General features: G+C 41.1%; 2 protein-coding genes across 4 annotated transcripts in view; one reads left to right on the plus strand and one right to left on the minus strand.

The window, feature by feature from the left end:
- mapk8ip2 (mitogen-activated protein kinase 8 interacting protein 2) overlaps nt 1-18763 on the plus strand; it is a 30926-nt gene extending 12163 nt beyond the window's left edge. The window contains exons 2-14 of one of the 3 annotated variants that reach the window (XM_075469680.1): nt 445-550; nt 8734-8967; nt 9060-9138; nt 9558-9761; nt 10143-12393; nt 12500-12708; nt 13260-13335; nt 13893-14065; nt 14149-14258; nt 14369-14491; nt 14601-14671; nt 14764-14862; nt 16420-18763. In XM_075469680.1, the coding sequence (XP_075325795.1) occupies nt 445-550; nt 8734-8967; nt 9060-9138; nt 9558-9761; nt 10143-12393; nt 12500-12708; nt 13260-13335; nt 13893-14065; nt 14149-14258; nt 14369-14491; nt 14601-14671; nt 14764-14862; nt 16420-16492 (3808 nt within the window). In that variant the 3' untranslated portion in view covers nt 16493-18763. The remainder of the gene's footprint in view (nt 1-444; nt 551-8733; nt 8968-9059; nt 9139-9557; nt 9762-10142; nt 12394-12499; nt 12709-13259; nt 13336-13892; nt 14066-14148; nt 14259-14368; nt 14492-14600; nt 14672-14763; nt 14863-16419) is intronic. The other 2 variants (XM_075469681.1, XM_075469682.1) reach the window with 2 other exon arrangements.
- arsa (arylsulfatase A) lies at nt 18556-22066 on the minus strand. The gene is made up of 8 exons (XM_075469683.1): nt 21601-22066; nt 21190-21430; nt 20846-21064; nt 20485-20654; nt 20138-20262; nt 19749-19876; nt 19559-19661; nt 18556-19461 (listed from the first exon to the last, which is right to left on the minus strand). The coding sequence occupies exons 1-8, from the start codon at nt 21819-21821 to the stop codon at nt 19175-19177; spliced, it is 1494 nt and encodes a 497-aa protein (XP_075325798.1). The 5' UTR covers nt 21822-22066; the 3' UTR covers nt 18556-19174.
- Between the last annotated feature and the right edge of the window lie 476 nt (nt 22067-22542).

Consider the following 22542-nt stretch of genomic DNA (forward strand, 5'->3'; position numbering starts at 1 on the left):
AGATGAAATAGAGCAACAAAACTTGCATTGCCATGGCTCATCACAAAGACATATATGCCTCCCTGCTGTGGAGTGCTGCTGCTGTAATTGGAAGTTTAGAAGCTTGGATGTAAGAGGCAGCTACTAATAATTCCCTCTAGTTTTGACAAGTTCCTTAGCTGATGTCCAGTTTAAACTACAAGATTCAGTTAACTTATGTAGAAATACTGCTAATAATGTGTCATGTCTTAATGTTTGGGATGTCATAAAGCTAGAAACGATAGTAAGTATTGCTGTGTGAGTCAGTAAATGAGACTGAGACCCAGACGGAGCAGGTTTGAACAGGGGTTGAGTGTGTGGGCACAAATCATAGAGAAATTCTTTTCTGGAGTGTTCACTGATGAAAGAGAAAAATTCACGTTTTCACAACATGTAGTGAGTATAATCCCTCTCATGTATTCTTAGGCCAGCCCACGACATCAGCCTGGAGGAGTTTGATGATGAAGATCTCTCAGAAATCACAGATGATTGTGGGATTGGACTCAACTATGATTCTGATCCATATGAAAAGGTGAGCCTCTGTTTTTTATGTTTTTTTTTGTTTTTGTTTTTTATCTTACCTCATCTCAGATGTTTTTACACAATATTTCCCCTATATGTAAGCACTCTTTAGTGTGACTGATTCCATTAGGACTGCATACAGAACGCAGTTAGTTTTCACTCAGCAGCTATCTGAGCCAAATGAATGAAAGAACACTTAACAGTTTTAACAGCTAAAGCCTCTGCTCTCTGACTGACGACATATCAATGCCTCAGCTGCTCCCATCCATCAACATTGCCTTTTCCTTGAATTGACAGGAGCCATACTTATACTAAAGGGAAGTTCAACCCTCACACTATAACGCTGACTGTTCAGTTACATGTAGAAAGGTAGTATTAACTGCTGCTTCTATCCATTGTGACTGTGTTTTACACCACCACTTTGCGCTTGGCAGGCTATTATCAATTGTTACGGTGACATGGCATGTTGTTGTTAGAAAACTGACTCTCTAGTGACTAGTGATATTACAACAGTCTCATGCATATGGCAAATAATGCTCATGGACTGCGGCTCCTTCCTTTATTCTCATACGCGTGTCTTTATGAAAATGTTAGGAACATGAGCAGAAAAGTGTCCAATGTGTGAGTGACTGAATGTCATTGCTTTTTTCAGATTGAAGAAGCCATTAATGCTATGTGTCTTGTGTGAGAAGGTGTATACACTAGCCAAATCATGTTATCTCAGAGTTCGGCTTGTGGACCAATGGTGGCCCTACATTGCATATTACTTTTGCTGTGATCACGGCATAAAATGCGCACACTACTATATATTCAACTAATTTAAAGTGATACTGTGACATGCCAAATGAGGATCTGACATAAAGTTTCTTTTCAAGGATCAATTTTGCTAACACAAGTAACGGAGGAAAATTGTCCATAAAATAATCACTATATAGCTCGCCTCATGAAAAGAAACAGCCAGCTTGGTAATAGTTAAATCAACACAACGAGGCAAACTGCCCACTTAAATCGCTGCCCTCTGACACTTTAACCATCAAACAGCAAAGTTAAAACATTACTGACTCTTATTTTCTTGAACCTTCAACCAAAGTGTTCCACCTTCTCTGCAAATAAGTGAATGCAATATCACACATTGTGTCAACTTATTAGACTTGTAGATAACTAGAATTAGAGATTTATATACCTTCATCCCAAATCTTCTGAGAAGTAGTGAAGCTGGAACTTAAGCAAGCTATGTTGTACCTCCTGAAAATACAGGCAGTAAGCTGACAGAAAGAGAGTCTTTTGTGGATTTTTTGATTTTAATCTCTCAGTTAAACGCTGTCCACTTAAATTGGCACACAGCTGTCAAAACCTTTAGGACTCTGAAATGCACAAGAGAAATGCTCTGCTTCTTTTCTGAAACAACAAAGCTGACAAAGCTTTGTTTAACTGCACAAGTTGGCCACACTCTATGTACTTTTGACCATTGTAGAAATCATGCTGGATCTGAGAAACAGTCATTAATTCGCTAAACTACTGAGCATATCATAGATGTTCCATGCAGTCTTTCCTATAATGATCCTATTCAAGCCACTGGGTTATAAAGTATAAGCAAATAATGGAGTCATTAGTTGTGTCGTCCTGCAAGACAGACCATCTTAGACTTAAATTATACAGTCATCCTAAACCCCCCTCTCCCTGTTTCTCCCTGTCCATCCTGTGAGATGTAAATGTTTTATGCAGGTGGCGTTGAGCCATGGCTGCAGCAGAGGGTGGGTGACCCAGTGCAGTTTGCTGCTATGCAGAGACAACCTCCTTCTCTCCCTCCCAAGTGTGTTTCCCTCCCTCGCTATGCAGAATGTTGCTTAGAGACGGAGCTCACACTCCCTCTTCTCTGCTGCCCCTCCACTCCTCTCCCCTTAAAGCTCTCCTCCTTCTAATTTTTCCTCCTGTGTCTCTCTTCCCTGCCGAGGAGCCTGGGAATGGTGATTTATTTCAGGGATGGTTGGTTCTGAGGGTTAAGCTTTTGGCATAAATCTCAGCTGGAGATTTCACTCTGCTTTAATCCACCAACAAAACACATTATGGAAAGAGAGCAAAGCCTGTCTGTAAGAGAGCCTTTTTTGCACAGCATATGAAAAGACCTCTAGAGGAAAAGAGAGTGGATGTCATACTGTAGTAAACTGCATCAGTACCCCCTTTCTGCTTCCTGCTTTCCCACCCACATGTGTTTAAGCACACACACCTCAGCAAAAGCTCTGACTGCTCACTTCACATAAACGAAAGCAGAGACAGTGTCGGTCCTTGTTACGTTACATCATTGCCCGGAGCGAGTAATCTTGCTGACATGGGATGGATACACACTCAGTTGCCCTCTGAGTGTGTTCTAAATAACAGTAAAAGAAAGGCGGGACAGAAAATTGCATGCACAGGATGCTTCACATGGTATTTGATTTTGGCTGCTTCAGTAAGATGCGTGACGCGTGACACTTTGTCAGCTCATCATCCTCATCAGCATCATCAGCAGCAGTGTTTCCCTCATGCACAGCACTCTGCTGATGAAGACCAATGTTTTCAAGTCAGTATGATTTAGTCACATTGGGCAGCATGTCTTTGATGTTCAGAAAGAGCAGCCAATCTAAACAGTGAGATTATCCTTCGGCCCCAATCCCCAGCTCTGATAAATTCTAATTCGTTGTGGGGTTCAGGTCTCAATCTGCGTAACCTTGTAGATTATCACTTTATTTATGTGGCAAGGACACACACTGCACATGTGAATAAATCAAACAGACACACATGGTGTCTTTAAGCAGCTTATACTGTCGTTTTGAGGTGAAAGCCGGCAATTAAAGATAGTTATCTGATTTTCGGAGAAAATTGTAATCAGAAACTGAATGCCAAAATGCTGTTGCACGTCGGACCAGGCTGTCCTTTACAATCTTTAATGTCAGTAAGGGACAGTATGTCCTCAAGCTTGTTCGTTTTGTCACATGTCACCGTAACAAGCTGAGAGAGCACGGCTGAGGGTATCTCTCCTTTTTATGCCTTTGAATTATTTTCACTGGGTCTCATATACACACAAACACCCTGCTGCTCACCGCCTATACTTGCCCCTAATTCCTTACTTCCTGTCTCTCTGGAGCCCTGATTGAACGGCATGAGTACATGCATAATTTAGTATGTGCCAGAGCAGTGGTGTCTGTTTCTCAGCCGCAGTCCTTGTCTGAGTTTCAAATGCTGAAATTTACAGATGCACTGATAAGATGAAGCCCAAAAAGGTTTTTCACTCATTCCAGATTTTTTTGATCTATATCAAATTTAATTTGAACAAGATTTTTCTCATGGCTACAAATAACATAAACAAGTACCGTAGTAAAAGATGGTAAGACATTGTGTTTGAAATTTGAATAGATTTAAACGATTGCCATCTAATCAAGGTCGTTATTTGTAATAATCAACCCTTCAGTCCCAGTCTTAGAAATCAAAATGATCTCAATGACTGTGATTTTGGACCTCTTCCTTTCCTAAGTTTTTACAGCTTCCTCACTTTAACTATGATCTTTATTTCCACAAATTCTTTGTAAGAAAAAAAACAAAAACAAAAACTTTTGTCTACTAACTTTTACACTTAATTAAGTTAATAAGAATCCTAAAATGTATATATGTTTTTCTTTCCTTTGTCACTTGTTTCCCAGCAAGTGAAAAACTTTGGGTTAAATAAAAAGTCTCAAAGAAAATATTGGGCTCTTCTGCAGGTGGAGGCCATCGTCATCATTAATTGGAGGTTAACCTGTCACTTATACCAGCATAAAACTAAAATTATGAACTATGCCTTGTAGAAAAGATTACTTGGGTAGAGATATGTACGGATCCCAATGATGCATTGTGAAATTGTGCAATAAAAAGACCCATTTGTACATATTGCTCAGCCAATATACTAACACAATATCTCAGCCACAGCAGAAAAGATCAGGTAAGTCCTGCATATAAGTGGTAATAATCTAGTGGTAAAAACCCCCACTGTTTTCTTTTCACCCACCTCGCATGAGATCTTAAAAGATCCCTCCATTCTCAGCATCCACTTCCCTTCTGTGAAAATGATGGTTTCCTGGTATTTTCCTTATTTGGTAAAATGTAGCTGGTGTTCGCTTGAGGATCGTGTCTTCAGTTTCTCTCATCACTTTGTGAGCTTAGTTGGCAATATGGTCCCTCAAATTGAAGCCTATATTTTCTGCACTGGTGAAAATAGTTTTTAAAATAAATAAAAAACTTGATACATTAATGTTATAGGCCTGTGATCAAAACACAGCTGTTTAAAAAACGTGATTAAGAATAGATGTCTTTAGGAATGTCTCAGTATTTTGAGGTTCCCGGAACTTACTTACACTGAATCCACTTGCTGTCAGATACCTGTGAGTGGATATGAGAGTTAGATTAATTCACAATGAAGCCTCTGTAGGAGCACAGGTTTATCTACTGGGTGACAGAGGATGCACAGTCACAGGACTGGATGGGATGTCCTTGGGAACTGGAAACCGTAGGGATCGATGGTTGCCGACACACAGCTCTTATTTTTAGTTTATGTTTTTTCTTTAAGCTCGCCTGTCTGTCTGTCAGACTTGCAAATGGACGTTTAATATAGGGGCAAAACATTAGGCATTCTCACAACCCACTCATGGATCGGTTGGATTTATAGGTCACTTATGTCTTAGTGTTGGAATGTAATGGGTAAGTTTATAAAAAAATCTTTATGAGCTTTATGAGAATGCAGATAATGTTTGCTCGAGAGCTTCCTAGCACTGAGAACAAAGGCTCTTTTCCAAACATTTCCCCACACCCTAAAAGCTAAACCATCAACAACAAAAAAGAAAAGAAATGTAAATTAGATAGAAGTGTGCATATTCATGTGTGCTCCCTAGGCAGTAGATAGAGTGTTGATTTCAGCTGCTGTAGGATAAAGTGGATGCACCAGGCGTCAGCAGAATTATGTGTGGTAGATGGTTGAGAGGGTGAGCTTTGATTCCTCCATTAAACAGACTGCACTGAGAGGCACTAAAAACTGCTGCGTTGTTCAAACTGGAAAAATCAGACAAATCAATCCCTGGAACTGCATTGTCAAACTCAAAGTAAGGACGAGGTGGTTAGTTAACATATCTAATATTAGTAGAAAAACACTCTCCAGCACAGGTTCTTTAGGAACATGTTTCATCGACTGTTGGGAATAAAAAGGAAAGTCAAACAACAGTTTACTTTTTGTCAGTTGAAAACGTTAAAGTCTACTTTAACGTTGATCTAGTCGATCAATCCATTGTGTTCTTGATAAATATGCTACATAACGACACACACAGATCGTGAAGATGTGTTCCATCAAACCTTAAAACCATTTAGAGCTCCGCTTTCTGGTAAACAAGTGGAAACCCGAGATATATCTGATTGATCCACTCTCATTATATTGCCCCCAGCCTTGCTGCTGTGCTGCTCTATTATTCTATATTCTGCAACGTTTAGCTTCTTTTTGACGATACTGTTGCTAAGATAGACATAAAATATCCTTTTTAGAGCTGCTGAGCACAGAAAAGGTGGACACACTATACACTTCCATTCTAATAATTCTAATCGCAAACAAAAGTAACGCAATCTTGGTTAAACTTTTGGAACTTGTCATCGCAAGAAAGGGTTTACAATTGCTAAATTTCATATTTCACACCAAAAGCAATCTTACTCATCAGTTGCTTTGAAGAGGACACACTTTTTGCATTTATTTAGCATTTTTTGGACTTAAAAACACAAGACCTAAAATGGAGCCTTGCATGCAGGGGGTGACAATAGACCTGTGCTGCAACAATACAGTATGTATGCTTTGATTGTTAACATCAAAGCATACAAACCTATCCGAGTAGACTCCCAAAATCCAATTGTGAACCTTAAAATGAAGGCTCTATAATAAAGATGCGATCTCTTTAACAGAACCATCCCATAAAAGAGCTGCAGGATATTAGGAAAACGAAAGTATCACATGATTGTTGAATATTGTAATGACAATATCATTTGAGATATGTATATACATAGATATATACATATTAGGGCTGGACAACGATTACAATTTTTAATCTAATTGTTCACATGATTTCCCAGATTAATCACGATTTTGTACGCAAAATCTAAAAATTAATTCAAAAGTAGCATATAGCTTTTATCATTTAGTTTTATTTTAAATGTACTGCCATATGAATGAAAGTGCCATAACATTTGTTGTGCAAACACACTTTTAACATCAGCATTTTTATGTAGTTTTTATGTAGAAGCCTCGCTCCACTGTCTATTTCGTTGAATGACTTGCTGCTATCAGTTGTGTGTTTTGCCTTTAAGTGATATTTTAGACTGGAACTACTACGGAGATAAGACAGTTCAACCTGGCAGTGTTTACAGATGACTTTGGTTCTGTCGACTCCGCCGTCTGGAAGAACTTTAACATGAAAATGGCCGAGTAAAAGTTCTGTACCCTTCTCCATGTTTGGTGGATCCGCCGATTACTTTCTTTTCCGGTTCCACAGCAGAAAGCAACAGACTTTTACAAAATAAAAGCCTGTGAGCAACAGACTTGTACAATGATAAAACAAGGGTGGTCCGTGGTGTAGTGGGTTGAGCAGCTGGCCCCGGTTCGAGTTCCGCATCGGATGGCCCTGTGCTGCGTGTCGTTCCCCCTCTCTCTGCCCCCTGCTTCCTGCCTCTCTGAACTTTCCTATCCATTAAAGGCACAAAAGCCCCCCCAAAAAAAATTGTATTTAAATTTTTTTTTAAATAAATAAATAAAACCTGCATTAATGCATGATAAAATATTTATCGGCGTTAAATAATCAACGAGTTAACACGATAATAACGAGTTAACTCGCCCAGCCCTAATACATATATATCGAGACAGAGAGAGAGAGAGAGAATATACAGAGTTAAGCTCAGATGTATTTTACACATTTCACTACTTCTGTATTTGTGTTTGTCCTACTATATTTAATGTCAAAATGTCAGTTGATAAAAAGCTTCTATAGCCTACCATTTATTGCATGCAATCTTTTGTGATATTGATGTTGCACATGTTGATATTATGTTGATGGTGAATCTTTGACATTGTGCAGCTCCAGTCTATAATTCATCTTGCTCTAATCGTGAATGTAATAATGCTAGAATATTGTCTAAATTGGCTATGAGAGCTACTAAAGACTGTATAATGTCCAACACTCGCAGAGGCGAAATGAACCCTGTCGCATGTGCGCTTTCAGGGAAAGTTTATAACCAAAGACCTACCAAACAGATTTTTAAGCTGATATCATAAGCTTGAATTAACTTGTTTAAACAGTAGAAGGGCAGACCTTTATCTATGAGTGGATCCTTTCCCTGGCTCTCATTCATTCAATCAGTAATTTATTCATCAGAACCTTTGATACTCATGTACTGCTGTTTCAGAAAGCCCTCTAACACATATTGGTAATCTGCTCATAAGCGGAAATACAACCCATATGAGCACTTCCAAGTCAGGGCAAAAATACGCTGTTAACAAATCATATTTGCTTGATTAAAGTTAGGCATCAAAACTATTATTAGATTAAATTAAACTATCATTTAGGTTAATTGAATGTGATGATCCGGGCTAAAGTTGGGTTACAGGTATCTATTTTGTAGGCTGTTGAGTTGACAGGTCAATGTGATATTTCAAATAAACTTAAAAGGGAAAAAAAAGGAATTATAATAACTCTCTTGCTCAGGTCAAACATAAGTTTTGTTTGAAATCGAATCACTCGAGAACACTGCTGACTCTCAAGGCTACACCTCGCTTCCTTATTTACATACACATCCATGGGTGTACAGAATCAGAAGACCCAAGGCTAAAAAAGAACATATCAGCAAAATGCACTGCTACTGTAAACCTTGTTGCAGAGTTTTCCACTACAGCGCTCTAATATTTGTTGCATTTGCAAATATATTATGCTTCTGTAAATCTGCCCTTTTCAATTTTGATTCATCTTTCAAACACACTTGTTCTTCTTCTCGTTTCCTTTTGTTGTCAGATTACAAGATGCTTTCATGAGGGTGGCTATTGTCTCAACTCTGTTGAGTGTGTGTGTGTGTGTGTGACAAAGTAATAAGTAATAATTGCTTTTCTAATAATGCATAACTCTAACTAGCCATCTCCCTCCCTCTATCTTCCTCTTTCAGGATTCCCTTATTCTGGAGAAGAATGACATACACCACACAGTTTGCTCCTTCCAGGATGACTTTCAAGAGTTTGAGATGATTGACGATGAAGATGAGGACGATGAGGACGAAGAAGAAGAAGAGGTGGACCCTGATGCGCCACCATCTCCCTCTGTCTCCCCTCCTCCCTCGCCTACTCTTGGCACTCTGAAGAGTAGACCCACCACACTGAACCTCACGACAGCTGTTTCGCAGGTAATTCGACAAATGCCAAACACAGAGCATGTGCGAGCTCTTTGGAAACATACCAGGGTTTTAAATCTTTTCCTTCTCTCTCTTTTCCTCAGGATTCGCTGAACAACAACAGCAGCGCATCCCCAAAGAAAGGAAGCTGGCAGGACTCTCTACGCAACCCAGTCTCCCAAGGTGAGAACATCATAAATGATGTATAAAACACCGGTTGTGAACTGTTACATTCTCATTTGTGTTTGTATTCATTTGTCTCTCCATCACACATGAAAGCTTCCACATGATCACTAATGACCACTAGTGATGATCACTAGTGATCAGCTATCACTCATTTTGTAGTAATTTCAGGTCAAATAAGCACATCTTTGTTGTAGTATTCAAGCACTGTTACTACAATAAAATCTCCGATTTATATAGAATTGCCATGAGCCAATCAAATAAGGTCTAACAGCAGTTAAAGGTCCCTCTTTTAACACCTTTAGTCTTTTCATTTATGTATTTCCCCACATAAGCAGTTTTATTGATACCCTGAATTTAGCTCAGTTTCTCGATTGCTTTACACTCAGTAAGAATATAAATATTTATTGTACCTCCAGGCCGTCTGTCTCCAACCCACTCATGTCTGGAGGATGGTAGTCATGTGACAGGCCAATGCCCAACCTCTCCAGTTTCCAAGGCCCCAGGGTCTCAGAGCAAAGGTACTCCACCAAAACAGGCAGGGGAGGGCGGGAACCCCCAGTCTCCTCATAGGCCCCTCCTCTGTGACATGGAGGGCAACAGGCGGGAGAGGCCCGAATACGGTAACAAGAAGGCCAGCCCAGCAAGCTTAGAGATCATCCCATCGACATCAGTGTTATGTAGTGCTGTGTTGTGTTGTGTTGTGAATTTGATTTCTGTGAAAAGTTCAACAAAACACTGTTATGTTCATTCTTACATCCAGGATGCTCTAAACTATAGTTTAATGAAACTAAAGGGTATGTTTTCAATAAGTACATTTTGCATTCTATTTTCATCTGATTATAGACAGTTAATATAATGATCATACTTAATGCGTCCTCTGCTCATTAGGCATGTCTCGTTTTTGCATTCTTGTCATCATCTACTTAATAATCACCAGGGTCATGCCGTACTATCGATCTCTTATGCCTTTTCTTCTTTCTCCACAACTTTTATCTTCCCAGGCTCATTTGGTCAGCATAAGTCTCACCCACGCTCTACTGATTTCACTGAGTCAAAGACAGACACTTCAATCCAGACAGCAAGAGTACCCTCCGTAGATGAGCACTCCCAGTGTTCAGACACAGAAGTGGACCATGACCTCAACAGCGACCACAACCACAAACACTCAAACCGGCGCGCTACGGACACGTACACAATCACCAGCGAGTCAGGGATGGAGCCGGAGGATGATCTAGACCCAGATGGAACCAGTCACTGCTTGTCATCCACTGCACCCATGGGGGCTAATGATAGCGCAGACACACCCTTCTCTGAAGAAGAGCTGGAGAAGGACTTTGAAGTGGAGTTCATGTGCAAGGAGACCTACGATATGGTTTGTAAGGAGAATCAGTCGTCATACGTGGAATTCCCCTCCATTGAACCCTGTGAGCCTCCAACTTTCTCCAGTTATCAGTCAGCAAGCCGCTCAGAAGCTCTTGGCCACTCCAACAGCTCTGATGCTCCAGCTACCATAGAGGTAGCAGCTAACGATTCCACCTCTCCATCCTCAGACCCAGGGATAGCAGATATGAACCAGCGGGGGTACATGACTTCAGACCAAGACAAAGACCTCAGCTCTCCAGGCTCTGACTCTGACATTGAAGGGGAGTTGGAGGCAGCATTTGGTTGTGGAGGCCCTGTGGCCTCCAACATGATCTCCTCTATCTCAGAGACAGAGTTGGACCTAACTAGTGATGAGAGCAGTAGTGGACGCTCGTCTCACCTCACCAACTCCATTGAGGAAGCCAGCTCGCCGACATCAGACCAGGAGCTGGACCCAGATACAGAGTTAGAGCAGGACAGTGGAATTGTTGGTCTGAAAGCATCACTGCTTCTGGGTCAGCCTGACCCAATCAAAGAAGGTTTTTCTCTACCCTCCCCTTCCCCTCTTCCTTCACCCACTATTGCCACACCCTCCCCTGTCGACTCACCCATATTACCGCCTGAGTCCTACGATGATGGACAAGCTCTGATGGGCCTGCAGAATGTGGATGATGAGCTTTCCTGTGAGCACCAGGCTGACCCAGATGAGACTCTGCCTCCAGCCCAGTGCTCTGAGGACAGTCTGTCCAGACCTATGGTGCTCCAGATAGAACCAGACCACAGCCTTGAGAGCTTCAAGCGCTCTTTCTACCTGCCGGTGGGGCCAAGGCTAATGCCAAGTGCAGATGAATATGATGGAACAAGTGAGGGAGAGTCTGAATCAGAAAGTGAAGATGACCTAAGCGAGAACTCAGATTCTCCCTGGCTTCTCAGCAATTTAGTCAACAGGATGATCTCAGAGGGCTCATACCCGATCAGCTGCCCAGAGGAGTGTTTCAAGAGGAAGGTGTCTGTGTCCGATACCATCTCACCGTCTTCAGACATTGGAGAGGGAGATAGTCTCAACGATGAGGACCAGGACAAAAAAACAGGGATGGAGAGATCACAGCAGAGCGATATGGAAGGTGAAGTGTACAGAGAGGAGAGGATGGAGCCCGGAGCAAAAGGTAGGAACGTTGAGTCTCCAAAAGAAGCAGTAATGATAGATTCCCATCTCTATATGAGCAACCCCACTGGAGATACCATAACCACACTGATTTTAGAACGCTGTGCAGACATTGAGAGGGGAACCACAAATTTCAGCTCCCTGTATACCACTAAAGACTGTGACAAGAACTCCACAGACAAACTATCTAAGAATGCTGGGAGACTGGAGGAAGATGAAGAGCCCAACAATGACCTGACGATGTTGGAGGGAAGAAGGGATCTGGACTCCCCCAGTCTTAGTGAGAGTGTGGTCAGCGATAAAGATGAAGGACGAGAAACGGAGCCCAGACCAACGAGTCGCTCATCAGCATCTCTTGAGCGCATCACTGAGGTCAAACACAGCCTGACGCTTGACATACCCACTGCACAGACCAACCGCTGTTTCAGCTTCGCCTACTCCACAGACAATGAGGAAGAGGAGGATGACGGGGACTCTTATCCCTTCCTGGGTGGCTTAAGAAAGCAGTCCTATAGTGGTAGTGATTTAGAGCTTGACAGCTCTCCACCCATTGATTCCAGTGTGCAAGATCATCCGTTACCTGACCATGACCATGACATCCCACTGTGTGAGAAAGACCTGGCTCTGAGGCAACCTAATGAGGATGATGGACTGGCTTATGACTCCATGAAGTACACACTAGTGGTGGATGAAAATACCACACTGGAACTAGTTAGCCTTAGAAGGTATGCCTGACAATATGTTTAAATTTAAGTTAATTAAGTATCAAGCCCTCTACTCTTTCCCTTTTTGCAGTTGTTAAGCCTTCAGCTGAGTATTTTATCCTCTCAGGTGCACCTCCGTTCTGAGCGACGACAGTGAGCTTTCAACTCTATGCGATGAAGAGGCTTCGAGGACAGGTGAGGTGGGGTATGGTCATGATGATGAGGAGGCGAGGCCAGAAATTCTCAGTTCTTCTGAAGATTCATCTCCTGAGGCTGACCTCCCATTTTCCAAGAAGTTCCTGAACGTGTTCGTTAACAGCACCTCCCGCTCCTCCAGTAAGCTGCACGCAGTTCTATTCCCTTTGACAGTATATGTTTATGCCCACTTCTTGCTGAGAGGTGGACAAGAAGAAATAATAGTCAGGAGCCTATTTAGCTTTGCTAAAAACTAGAGGCAGAGGGAGATAATTTGCCTGGCTCTGACAGGGTTAAAAAAGATGACTTAAAAACATTATACTAAAACGAGTTATTCAATGTCTCTAGAATTAATATGCTACATTAGAGTTTAATACATCACTGTCAGCATGATACATTAACATGTGATCTAAATTTGGCAGGGGACCAACACACAACCAGTGAAAGTCATCAATCAGTGTCCTTGCCCTAAGATTTATATCTCTGAAGAAGGGTGATTTGTAGAATAAAAGTCTCATCATAAAAACTTTCATTTGCATTTCTTTTTCAACAATTCCAGTCAGCCCTCATTTACTTACAAAATCTTGAAACTGAGTTATTTTTTTGGTCTTTGAAAGGGTATTTGTCACCCTTAAATTCTCTTATAACAGTTAGTTAGAAATAGCAATTGCCTAACTCTGTGTCCTGTCTAGGTACAGAATCTTTTGGACTTTTCTCATGTACCATTAACGGAGAGGAGAGGGACCAGACACACAGGGCGGTCTACAGGTAAGCTGATGGTGCCTATGATGACAAAAAGCTCATTATAAATGATGCAAATGATAACAATTGTTTTTTATTGCCTATGGAATGGTGGGATTATTTGAAGTGAACACATTAGATCAACAACATTTAAGGGAAAAAGAAATCGTGTGCTGATAAAACCTCATTTCTTTGTTTCACGGCTATTCCTCGTTGCTTTGGAGGCCCTGCAGCAGTAATGCATCACTAATTAAGTTAGGGAGGAGGGCAGGCGTCCTGGTTACAGTTGGGCTTAAGAGCCACTGGGTATCTGACAATAATCTGATCAGCCACCACCTGTGTCCACAGACACAGAAAGAAGAAAAAAAGCTTCATGCTTCTCCATTACATTTGTCCTCCTCCACCCACTCTCTCGTCTTTTCTTGCCAGCTGTTTCCTTTCTCTGCTCACGCACCGGACGACACCTGAAACCCAAACAAAATGCTTCCTGATTACATGAATTGTAGTTTCAAGAGGGTAAAGAAAGTCTCCAATGAGACCTTTTTCTTTTTAATTATCCCTCCCTTCTTTGCTGCCCTCTGTAGGTTCATTCCCAGACATGCAGATGAGCTGGAGCTGGATGTGGATGATCCTTTATATGTAGAGGAAGAAGAGGATGACTACTGGTACAGAGGATACAACATGCGGACAGGGGAGAGAGGGATCTTCCCTGCCTTCTATGCCCATGAGGTCATCGGCCAGTCCAAAGAGTTGCTGGGTGAGTGGAGAGATGCATCAATGTATTTTGTTTCATTTGATGTAGAATTTTACAGAAATCACATGGTTTTTAATCACATATAGGCATGAAAAGGAATCCAGCATGGATTGAGACTTTCAATGTTCAGTTTTTGGGGTCTGTTGAGGTACCTTATCACCAAGGCAACGGCATCCTCTGCGCTGCCATGCAAAAGGTCAGAGAAGTGAAAAACATCAAAGCAGACATACAACACGCATGAAACATATTTGTACTTATGATTAAAAGCCTTTTTGTTTTAACGTGAGCACATTTTCTGTCTGTCAGATTGCAATATCGAGGAAACGAACGGTACATGTGAGACCTCCCTCTCTGTGTGAGCTGGAGATCAGTTTGCAAGGAGTTAAACTAATCATGAGCCTGGAGGATGAATATGACACCCTTGATGAGGTTAAGACAAATAAATGGATGAATAAATCCCTTATTTATCAAAAGCAATCTTGCATAAGGAATTCATCTGTGATTAAGTTCTGTTTTCTGCTTTTCTGCCTCTCTTCAGTATGACAGATGTAGTCACTTCTTCCAGATGAAGAACATTTCATTCTGCGGATGCCATCCGCGGAACAACTGGTAAACAAACATACTTGTCCTCTGCCCTCCTGTTACTACTGTACACTGTAACATCTGAGCGATTGCATCACATTGTCTTCTTCTCTCTGCAGCTACTTTGGATTCATCACCAAGCATCCAATGCTGAACAGATTTGCTTGCCATGTGTTTGTATCCCAGGAGTCCATGCGGCCTGTAGCTGAGTGTGTAGGGTATGTTTAAATTGTTGTCATCATAGCACTGCTCCATGTCAAAAGGGATGCAAAGGGGTTGTAAGGATTCTTATTTTTCATTTCTATGTGTTGCCAAACTGGAGCAGGAGATAATCTAGGATCTAAGCTTTGCATTTGCAAAGACACAAGAGACTAGACTCACCAGATCCTGCCCTCTAGAAAGAGATATGCTGTCTCACAAAACAAACAAGGTTATGGTTAGCTTCGTCCCCTCTGCTTTTAATCTCATTTGCACACTTAACCCCTTCCCAGAGTTTCATGACCCCTTCCAAGTGCTGTGGACACTCCTGTGTGCAAACTAGTACTTTTTAAATGTCTTTTTTTTTTTTTTTTTTTTTTTAAACAAAATACACTGTACTGTTATGTAATCATTCATTGTGCTGTATATTGTATCACACTGACCTGAGCAAAATTAATTACCCTGTCTGTGACTACAGGGACAAAAAGTAACTAAGAGTATTTTCATTTTATGATACTTTGTTCAAAGACTTCAATACATTTCAGCTGGAAACACTGAACCTTTCGTTCAACTAACTGACTGACTCCATCTGACTGCTGACATTTATCAGAATTTTAAGTAAAGATTTTACACGATGGATGACATAACAATAAGAAACAACACGTTGTTAAAGATTAAACCGGTGGTGTCCAGTTACTGGCTGCTTACAAACGCAGTGTGAGGTCGGGGCCGCAGAGTTGATAGCAGCTAAACCAAATTGGTTAAATTAAACTTGTTTCTTTGCCTCTCTTAAAGAAATGTTCAATTGATCCAATCCAAAGATGACAGAAAAACTGAGTAGCCTCTTACTTCAGGGTCCATATCTGAGTTGTTTATGATGTAAATTTAGAGGTCATGCTCGCTAAGCCCTGCTTCACTATTGACAATGTAATGACACATTTAGCAATATATCAGTCACAAGGACAAAACCAGAGCATTTTCTGAAGTATTTCAACTTAAATTCAGTCCTTACACTGAAATACTGGAACATTTATATCTTTTTTTGTTACGTCAACTGAAGTAATTATTTGAATACTTCTTTCATCACTGCACATTTACTTGATTTGAATATCCTGTGATAGTAAATTGCTGTAAATGTAATGTCAAGACAATGAAAATGCCAACTGTTTGCAAAAAGCCTGGAAATAATACATATTTAGCTGTGTGTTGTATAATTATTTAAAGTGCATTTGAAGGTTTGATCTCTGAATTAAAGTACATTTTCACTGCATGTTGCTTTCAACTGTTGGAGGCTGTGAACAGAGATTTTCTTTTTCCACGCCAGTCTTACTTGTGTGTACATTAAATATTCTGAACATTAGTCGAGTCTTATTCAGCCATATTGGGCTTGAATATAAAAAATGCTAATAGTTCACATCTGCGGGTGGATTAAGAGCAGGCAGCGGAGCTTTGGTTATTCCATCAGCTTCTCAGAACTTGTGTCTGTGAACACAACCATTTGCACGACGTTTGCATTGCAAACAAAATCGACTCAAATCATTAGTTCCCATATGTCTGTCTTTTTTTTTTTTTTGCAGACGAGCCTTCCAAGAGTACTACCAAGAACATCTGGAGTACGCCTGCCCTACCGAGGACATCTACCTGGAATGAGATGAGTTACCATGACAACCTTCTTCCTCTACAGCTTATGTACATTCATCAAGTTAGCCACAAGAGAGCGCTGTCAGTTTTTTTTCTGCTCCATTGTAAATGACTCGTATCCTAATGAAACTGGAATCCTCATTTCTACAGTATGCTTGTCAGTTAACTGATTTTGATCATCCCTCTTGCCTTGTTTAAATCCATTATCTGAATGGATCGATTGCCTGTTTCTTTGATCTTTTTCTATGATATAAAACTAAGATGCTGAGCACCTGTTTATTTTAAGGTTCCTCTTTTGAAATGAAAACAATATACCTACTACGGCTGTATCACTTTTCAATGCATGGCAAGTAGGATTACCGCACACAGACACAACCAGAAACACACATATCTAAGTGAATGGCAAGCAGCGTAACAATCAGTGAGGGAATAGTGTCGAATCAAAAGGTTGGCATTTCAATGAACTGTAAATATGTTTTTGTTCTATACTGACAAACAGCCAATTTGCTTTTTACTGATGGTGGCATTGAAGCTGAGTAGAAAGAGAGAGTGGTCCTAGATCCAAGCTTACCTCGGTGTCCCGTACAAACATAGTGTGTGTTGTAAATAACGTGTATAGAAAGTAGACATACAGGCACCTCATTCAGACTAATTAAGAAACTGTTGAGACTGATTTTGTTCATAGTTTTGATGTGGGTAAAAAAAACGACTCACTCTGACGGGAGTGACAGCAGATGTAAGAAAAAGTTGGCCTAGAATGAACTTTGATTGTCATTAGCTCCTCGGATTTTTTTTTCAACCTGGCTTATATCCAGTAACTGAAACGAATAGACACCACCATTTTCCTTCTGTCTTGTCCTTAAAGTTGCACTGCTTGTTGCCCTTTACCGTGAGGAGGCTAAACTTGCAAACTGTAGATCACTGTATGCTTCGATGCGACTGATGTGACTTTTAGGTCAAAGAAAGCAAACGGCCTCTGACAAGCCATATTCTCACAGTTCTGACTGTTTCACTCCGGTTTTTGATGATGGGCTAGTCTCCATTTTCTTTTTGACTTGGAAGTTTCAATGAGGGAAAAGGAGTGACTAGACCAACCAGTAGCTGCATGCCAGTAACACTGCAGAGCACCTGATAATTCTCGGTCGTGGTATCACAGTGAAGTCAACTCTGTAATAAAACATAAAAAAGGGAGGGTTCACAGTTGTGTAATTTGTTAAACTTGATCTAATTTTTAAGAAAGATGGATAAAAGGGACAGCGACCTGTCATTTATTTATTTCTTGCTTGTCGTCTGGTCACGTGACATAATAACCTGCGCTGCACCTTACATGGAAGAGGGGTATGTTAAGAGTCACCGCAGTCCTTTGCTATCTGAACTTTCAGGCTTTCAAGTTTAATACCCCCCAAACACCCCTATTGTATATTTAGACACCATTGCTCATCTTGTTTGGCTGTTTTCAGCCACAGTTGGAACGAACAGGGTTTCAGTGGTAAACGCTATCTGGAAGCTGATTTGGGAGGATGGAGGGTATTATTTACATGTGTATCGCTGTCAGTTAGATCATGTATATACGATAGCAAATCTATGATAGTGCCGTGTCCTTTATGTTTAGTATGTTGATGAAACGAATATGTACATTCATTAAAAAGAAATTTAAAAAAAAAAAGATGATAACTACCAGATGAATACCCCAGAAAGAAAGTAAAACAGGTAAATATAAGTGATCAGCAATAATTTTATTTCAGTGTCTTGGTATTGGTCCCCGCCGACTCCATAACTCTCTGCAGACTGGCTTCAGCAGCACAGTTACGGCACATTTGAGAGATGCGACGTCCCTAGTATGTGACCAGACTTCCCACACTGAGTCAGCTGCCACTGGAATACTATTATTGTGTCTTGCCGATTATAGTCTTCCCCTTTGAGCTCAAACAGCGTGGCCCATCTCTGATTATCTATTTGCTTCTATGTTTTTCTATCTCACTATAGCCAAGTTAAAATCTCTCTTTTCACACAGCAACACAAAAACAACCTCTGAGGAGGATCTAGTCCCATATAGCCGCAGAGAAATACAGTTAGACTGACTTTCAACTTTATTACTTCAGCAAGATTCTTCACTGTATACCTAGAGCAAAACAGTATGTGACAGAACCAACATATCCTATCTTGTATCTTTAAAAACAAGAATTGTAAAATTCAAGGGAAAACAAAGAAAAAAAAAAAGTCACTCTGCCTTGTCATGGGTTTGGTCTTACGAATAAAATATATGCTTGATGTCCGAAATATTTGTTGTCGTCTTTATTGATCCACTCATAAACTGCAAGACCAAAATGGGTTGAAGAACATTTTCAAATATAAAAGCTTCCCCCACCTCCCTTTTTTTTTTTTTTTTTTTTCAGAAATAAAAATTACAGTACAAATCAAATATGAATTCAAGTGGTTAAATTCAGAACACATACAGTACATAGTTAATGATTCGTTCTAAATGTAGTCATTAGTAAAATCTCCTCACTGAGGAAAATGATCGTCTGCAACATTCTTTTTCAGGATGAAGACAAGAAGATTAAGAGTCCACAAACAAGCAGAAATGCGTAACAGCAAAATCGTCATCATATTATGGTCATTTCATCTAGTGATTTTCAAGTCCGTACCTTACAGCACTGTTTTCACAAACAGCTGCGGCACTTTGTCCCATCAACAGCTGCAGCAGCTGGGTTTGGGGCTACACTGAGGATTGCAGCAAGGCGCGAGTTTTGGGTCGGTTCCTTTTGATATCTGGCTCTCTCCAAACACCATGGAGGCTTCAAACCTCGCCTTGACCTTCTCAATGTGTTCCAGCACGGTTTGGATGTCAGGTCCAGATAGAGGATAGTGCTCCGAGGGGTCAGCCTCCAGGTCAAAAATAAGAGGGGGGTCGTGCGCTTTGAGGGTTGCAAACATTGGACAGTCTGGATCTGGGGTGGTAGCGCTGTGGGAAGCCCCTGATAAAAAATAAAAAAAATAGAAGCATTCAGTTAAAATCCCCTTAGTTTTAATGCTTTAACGCTTCACATTATGCGGGACACTTTGCACACATACCTCGTGTGTAGAAGTGAGCCTTGTATTTTCCTAGCCTGAGTGCAAACAGGCCATACATCTCATTAGGATCTGTGGGGTAGAACATCATTGCCTCCCTTTTACTCTGCAAAACAGGGATGAAAGATGCATAATTCAGTGTTTTATTTGCAGCATTTCAGTCTTTAAAGAACATGAGGTACAATACCGCTACCTTCCCTTGGTTGACAAGGAGATTGGTCATATCAAACCCATCCAGCATCACTGGGGGAAGTTTGGCTCCAGCCAGGCTTGCAATGGTGGGGAGGACATCAAGAGTGCTGGCCATCTCATGAGTTACACCTTTAAACGTGCATTCAGAAAAGAGCAGCAGGTCACAATTTTTTTTTTTTTTACTTCTACAACTGACATGAAAGCCCTCCGAGATGCATGAGAACAATGTGAAGACCTACCGATATGATTAAAGCATGGTCAGCAGTAATGTTCATTATGTGTGGCAGAAATAAGCAAAAGCAACACCGATGTCTTTATCTGGGAAAAATGATAGTAGCAACCTTTTCGTCTTTAGAGACATCGTTAGCAAAAGGGCTTTAGTGTCCTAACCTGGCCTGATGGTCCCGGGCCAGTACGCAATGGCTGGCTCTCTCATGCCCCCCTCGTATGTGGTACCTTTGCCACATTTCAGCGGGCCGGAGTTTCCTCCACGAGACATACGCATCAGTTCAGGCCTACAAACAGAGACGTTATACATGCGTGCATTTTTTTTCAGCCATTTACCAAAACATATTGTAGTTACAGTTATGTAATGCATAACAGCTTAGAGTACAGACTCTCATCTTTCATTTGATGATATTCACATCAGAATGGAGGAAGGAATTAGGGATTATAGCTCTTTGATGTGCATCTGTACTGTGAAGCACCAACAGAACAACTTTGACTTGTGAACCAACCCGTTGTCAGATGTGAATAAGACAAGTGTGTTGTTGATCACTCCTGTCTCTTCCAGGGTTGTAAGCAGGTCTCCTATGGTGTTGTCCAGCTCCAAGAGAGCATCTCCAAACGGACCTCTTAAGGAGCGACCTGCTGCCCCTAAACCTGCATACTGCGGGTAGTGGGTGTGCTGCAGGAGGCCATGGAAGAAGAGGCAAGTATTGGATTATGAACAACAATCTAACCGCAGGTGGTTGAAAATGTTTCTACTATGTTGCTTTAAAAAAAAACAACAATCATGGGAATGTACTACAGATATTGAAAACACGCGTCATCCACGCGTCGTTTTTTTTTCTTTTCCAAACTATTCCACCTGCTTACATGTGAAGGATAGTAGAGGAAGAAAGGCTGTTTTCTCTTGGCAGCTGTTGTAATAAAGTTGGTTGCAAAGTCACTGTATGCCCTCTCCAGATCAAGGAAGTTGACTGGTTGCTGCTTGATCTCCTCATTGTGCATTAGTGGGACAGTTACGGTGCCAACATCACAAAATCCAAAACACTTCACGTCTGGGGGGAAACAAGTTAGGTTGTGGCAAGGACCCTGTGGCAAAAAAAAGAAAAGGAAAAAAAAGTGGCATAGAGGAGGAGATATAGAAACACACAATGCAGGGGAGAAATGTCACAGATTTTTCATTATGTACCATTTCTGATTAGATGCCTACTGACCATGTCATGTGAGTATGGGATCCCCAGGTACTGGTCAAAGCCTTGTTTGGTTGGAAGAAACGTACCGTTCGCCCCAAATCCTAAGTGCCACTTCCCCATAGCGGCGGTGGCATAGCCTAGAGGCTTCAACACCTCAGCGATGGTGGTCTCATTCAGAGGAAGACCTCCTATGGAGCCTGGGTACAACACACCTGGGTAGATACCTGAGCGGGTCTGATAGCGGCCTGTCAGCAGAGACGCCCTAAGAATGAATAAATACAAGCAAATGTGGTTAATTAGTGGAAAGATCATTCAACAATTAAGAAAAAACAAAGAAAGCTACAACTATTTACTTGTGAAAAAGACTAATTAAGACATACTTTAACAGATTATCACAGTGCATTAGGCTGTATATCACAGTCTGTTTTGTACCTGGACGGGCTGCAGACCGGGCTGGTGCAGTAAAAATCTGTAAAGCGGAGTCCTCCTGCTGCCAGGCGGTCCAGGTTAGGAGTCACAGAACTGGGATGTCCATAACAGCCCAGGTCCCCGAAACCCAAATCATCCGCGAAGAGGAGGACAAAATTCGCCGGTGAAGCAGAGCAAGTGTAAAACAGACAAATAACCAAGCAGGTAAGGTAGGTGTGATCCATTCTGTGTGGTCTTAGTGAAGATCAACTGTCGACTCCAAGAAAGCAAACCCCAAATAATGTGACGTCCGTCGGTATTGGAAATACAAATTGCGTAATTGTTTACCGAAGACACGTGGCTAAACGGGGCTTTGTAGGTAGCTTGTGAGCTAAAGCACTTTTATTAGAAGAAAACGGATTATTCTGACTCGAAAATACGACGTCCGCGATCATTCTGATTACCACGGTGACCTGAATGCAGCGACTGAGTCACGCGCCTTTCACGGGAGTCGCACAGGGCTGACGTCGGTCTCGTACAGGAAATGTAGTTTCATGACTTATGTTCGACTACATGATGCGGGTGAAGTAATTTAAACATTTTGAGGAAACAGAGGTTTGATTATTTGATCATTCCTGAGCAAACTCTGCATGAATAAATGAATAAAGCTCTCAAATGGAATGCATTGTTCAGCATCTATAATGGCTGGCCATCTCATTATTTATTCTTACGGAAATAATTTATCAATAATTAATTCTAGGTACATACTGTCCCTACTTCATGCTACACCTCCAGAGCTGTTACAGGCTGCATTAACAGTAACCAGTATTGTATTTTTGATTGTTTCTAGTTGTAAATTGCAGGAATATTAACAAGATATCCTTGGTGAAGTAGATGTACCCAAGTATTCACAGACTCACTACAAATATTTTGAGTTGAAGAATATTTTTCTTTCTATTATTAATG

The sequence above is a fragment of the Odontesthes bonariensis genome, chromosome 7 (genome assembly GCF_027942865.1).
Source record: "Odontesthes bonariensis isolate fOdoBon6 chromosome 7, fOdoBon6.hap1, whole genome shotgun sequence".
NCBI classification, from domain to species: Eukaryota; Metazoa; Chordata; class Actinopteri; order Atheriniformes; family Atherinopsidae; genus Odontesthes; species Odontesthes bonariensis.

Coding starts and splice junctions, on each gene's coding strand:
- arsa (XM_075469683.1), bottom strand. CDS start 21,821: ATGGATCACACCTACCTTACCTGCTTGGTTATTTGTCTGTTTTACACT. Junction 21,065..21,189: donor TCCCATACTCACATGACATG/GTCAGTAGGCAT, acceptor TTTTTGCCACAG/GGTCCTTGCCACAACCTAAC. Junction 20,263..20,484: donor TTATTCACATCTGACAACGG/GTTGGTTCACAA, acceptor CTCTGTTTGTAG/GCCTGAACTGATGCGTATGT.